This window comes from Octodon degus, unplaced genomic scaffold, assembly GCF_000260255.1.
Source record: "Octodon degus isolate 3935 unplaced genomic scaffold, OctDeg1.0 scaffold00072, whole genome shotgun sequence".
In the NCBI taxonomy this organism is placed as follows: Eukaryota; Metazoa; Chordata; class Mammalia; order Rodentia; family Octodontidae; genus Octodon; species Octodon degus.
In genome coordinates, this window is record NW_004524648.1 from 1,004,457 (window position 1) to 1,008,353 (window position 3,897).

Genomic DNA, 3,897 nt, shown 5'->3' on the forward strand with positions numbered 1-3,897 from the left:
TGTGGTTTAAACCAGTGGAACTGAGGACAAAGTGGGGCCGCCGAGGACACATCAAAGAGCCTTTAGGTAAGGGACTGGGATTTGGAACCTCCCCTAGATTTCTCCACTGCTACCAAAGGAGCATTGGATTTGAAGTTTACTGCTTTAAATTTTCTTTCTTTCTTTCTTTTTTTGTTTTCCCCTATTGGGGATAGAACCTAGTGCAAAGGCAAATACTCAATCATTGAGTAATACCTGTAATACTTTCTATTTAACTTTTTATTTTTAATTAGCTAATTATAAGAGTAAAATAAAGATAATAGGAAATAAGTAGATGGGGTGTTTTTGTAAATAGGAAGGGGTCAACGAAGAGATGGAGGGTAGAAGAAGGGGTTAAAAAGTTAAGATGTGTTACATACATGTGCTGGTTCCCCATGGGGAATGTTGATTTTTATGTACTACAAACATGTAATAAAATAAAAACTGGAAAAAGATTTTTAAAAATTAATTAGTTTTATGGTATTAAGGATTGACCCAAAGGGCTTTACTGAACTGTAGTCCCACCCCTTTTTTGGTTTTTTTGGGATAAGGACTCAACTAAGATGCCTGTCCTGGGTTTGAACTTGTGATCCTCCTGCATCAGGCGGTCATGTAGCTGGGCTTACAGGCCTGCAAAAATTTTCTACTTTTACTAACATGCTTTTTTGTTTTTTGAAATAAGGTCTCATGTAATTCAGGCTGGCCTTACACTCACTATGTAGCTCACGGTAGCCTCAGAGTTGAGGAAATCCTCCTGCCACAGCCTCCTAAATGCTGAGATTACAGGTGTGTGCCACCACACCCAGCTAACCTACTGTTTTACTTTCAGGTACCCATGGCCACATGAAGTGCACTTTTGATGGGAAGCTAAAATCTCAGGACACAGTACTGATGAACCTCTATAAGCGAGTTTTCCCCAAATGGACTTATGACCCGTATGTACCAAAACCAGTACCTTGGGTGGAAAGTAAGATTTCTTCAACAAGGCCTGACGTGGACACGGAGTAATGCCTAAATGCTGCCAATTAACACTTCCAGGATGGGAGCCTGTAGGTTGCGATGGGGCAGTTCGTGGTTTCTTCTTTAGCCTATCATTTGGCTGTCATATTTACAGAACACTTGCTGGTCTAACAGATGTCTCAGTTAGGTATTTTCTACTACAACTTATTTTTTAAAAACTGTTTAATCTTACTGAAATATGTATTGTCCATTTTGATTTTAAAAACTAAGGGGAATATGGAAAACAATAATTTCATGTTTGTAGAGACACCCAGTCACTTCTCATTTTGCATAAATGGATGGCTGATAAGGACCTGGCCTTTCAGCAGGCCTCACCCAAGTTAGGGAGGTTAAGTCTACATTTCCCCCACTTAACACAATACAAATGTTCTTCACTTCTGGAGAAACTGTTTGAAAGTTGTGAGAGAGTACAGCAGCTACTCCAACACCAGCTGTAGGTTCAATGAATAGTTTCATCCTCTCCCAGACCAGCTGGGTTGCATGCTGTTGGTAGAGAAAGAAGTAAAGATAAGTGAGGTAAGAGAAGGGCTAAATCTTAAGTAGGTTTGATTCTAAAAGGCCAGAAAGGACATATGCTGTTTGACCTTTCATGTTGCTGAGTATGTTTGTTTGCCAACAAAGCACACATACAGCTTTCAAAAACCCTTTCAAAGGGTGTTTTAGTACATGTAGGGCACTCTCCCACATGTGATGAGGTCACCTTCTTAAAGCCCCATAGATCTGGAGATATAGCTCAGCAGCACAGCCCATGCCTGACAAGCACAAGGTCCTGAGTTCAATTCCCAGTACAAAAAAAGGCTCCATAGGTCAGTTCCTTCTCTTTAACAGAAGGTTCATTTTTGCCTTAGTGACTGCGCTGTTCTTGTTACTACTATTCCTACTGGAGCTTTACCTTAATTTCATCCTCTGTAACAGTGAAGACATCATCCACAAGGTCCCTTATGATAGGCCATGTATTTGTGCCAATGCTGGATTTGACACCATCTGCTACAGTTTCTGGAGGATAAGTATTGGGAGTCAATTCCCCTTTCAGTTTGGACTGGTAGCAGTCATCTGCATTCAAGGGTTCAGCAGCATATACTTTCACACTAGGTTTCAAAGCCTGAGAAAAGGAATATTAGACACCTTAAAACCTAAGACCTCACTTCAGGTCTTGGATAATAGCATTGTGTGCATGCCCAAAATAGGCATACTAGGTCATATATTTCTGCCTAAGAGGTTTCTTGACAACATGGCCTTCAAGCATTTTATAAAATAAGTTGTATGTTTAATACCAGCCTTTTTAGTTGCCTGTATCAACTGGTCCTGGTAATTCAGGAAGGGTAGTCCCTATCATGGATAATAGTTTGGTGAAAAGGATTCAGGGGAAGGACTGAGGTGTCATTCAGTGTAATCACATTGTGCTGTAAAGTCATAGGGTAGTAAAGCACAGAAGGGCTTTGCGTCTCAGGTTCCAAGACATGTTGGGAAAGAGTGGCAATTGGGATAGTGAGCAAGTTTCCACAGTGTAATATGATGTAAATAAATCCTCAGTGCCAAATGCCAGAAGTCTGTCAGAAGCTGTTTTCTTACCTTAACTGTAATTGCTATTCCAGCGACCATTCCTCCTCCCCCTACAGGTACCACCAGTGCATCGACCAAAGGAACCTTCAGTAAAAATATAAATAGGCCAATTAGTAAGTAATTTAATATCTACACATAAAATAACAATCTATAGCTACACAGATTTATTGGTAGCTAAATAAGAGGAACTAGGTTGTTTTACCTGGTTCAGTACTTCCAGGGCAATTGTTCCTTGCCCAGCTATTACCGTAGGCTCTTGGTTGGGATGTACCAGGATACCTTCTGTTTCTTCCAAAATTCTTTTTGTAACCATTTCTCTAGACTGAAAGTACAGTAACTGGATTTGCATCTAATAGTTTTCACAAAGCTTGATTCAGTCATTTAGCAGTTCATTGAGCATTTGCTTTTTGTCAGTTACTGTGGGTAGATAAGATAGTGAACAAAATATACCCTGTCCTCGGGCTGGGGAGATAGCTCAGTAGAATAAGTGCCTGCAGGGCAAGTGCAGGGTCCTAAGTTCAATACCCAGTACCGCAAAACAAAACAAAACAAAAACATATATATATATATATAGAAGAAAGTTATATGTTTTAGAGTGGGATATGAGTAAATGTATGGGATATGTCCAGTTAAGAACTAAAATGAAGGTAGTTCAGAGGCTTGTAAATTACCAAATTACAGATACGAACAGTTACTGTGGATCTCCAGAGTGTGTGTGTGTGTGTGTGTGTGTGTGTGTGTGTGTGTGTACAAGGTCTTGCTATACAGTTTGGACTTCTAGTGATCCTCCTGTGTTGGCCTCCCCAGTACTGGGATTACATGTGTGCAACACCATGCCCAGTTTCAGTAGCAGCCTCCAGGGCCAACACAGTATGCGGTCCTGGAGCTTGAACCCAAGTCCTTGTGCTTGCCAGGCAGGCGTTTAAACCCCCAAGCTGTCTCCCTGGCCCTGGTTGATGTTTCTGAGGAGCCAGAATTATTTACTATGATTGCCATGTGTGTTTAGGGACAGAGATTGTTAGATGAGGTCAGAAAGCTAGAAATTGGCTAGTTCATTGAGGTCTTAGATAATGCAAGAAATTTAGTTGGCTGGGGAGGTGTAGTGGAAGGAATATGCTTAGCATGTACAAGGCCTTGGGTTTAGTTCCCAGCACCAAACAAAGCAAAATACCTCTAAAAGCTGAGTGTGGTGGCACATTTCTATAATCCCAGCATTCAGGAGGCTGAGACAGGACTGAATTTGAGGCCAGGCTGGGCTACATAACATAGTAAGACCGAATTTCAAAAAACAAAAAA

The 3,897-nt window shown here is 40.9% G+C and overlaps 2 protein-coding genes across 11 annotated transcripts in view; one reads left to right on the forward strand and one right to left on the reverse strand.

Moving 5' to 3' along the window:
• Tsr1 (TSR1, ribosome maturation factor) overlaps window positions 1-1,041 on the forward strand; it is a 14,127-nt gene extending 13,086 nt beyond the window's left edge. The window contains 2 exon segments of the mRNA XM_012515615.2: window positions 1-66; window positions 848-1,041. The exon segment at window positions 1-66 is cut by the window's left edge and continues 35 nt beyond it. Of these exon segments, the coding sequence (XP_012371069.1) occupies window positions 1-66; window positions 848-1,026 (245 nt within the window). The 3' untranslated portion in view covers window positions 1,027-1,041.
• A 155-nt stretch (window positions 1,042-1,196) lies between these two features.
• The window catches only part of Srr (serine racemase), a 51,484-nt gene continuing 48,783 nt past the window's right edge, over window positions 1,197-3,897 (reverse strand). For 9 of the 10 annotated variants that reach the window (XM_023719828.1, XM_023719825.1, XM_023719821.1 and 6 more), the window contains 4 exons: window positions 2,804-2,923; window positions 2,611-2,685; window positions 1,931-2,140; window positions 1,197-1,521 (listed from right to left, as the gene is read on the reverse strand). In XM_023719828.1, the coding sequence (XP_023575596.1) occupies window positions 1,300-1,521; window positions 1,931-2,140; window positions 2,611-2,685; window positions 2,804-2,923 (627 nt within the window). In that variant the 3' untranslated portion in view covers window positions 1,197-1,299. The remainder of the gene's footprint in view (window positions 1,522-1,930; window positions 2,141-2,610; window positions 2,686-2,803; window positions 2,924-3,897) is intronic. The other variant, XM_023719829.1, reaches the window with a different exon arrangement.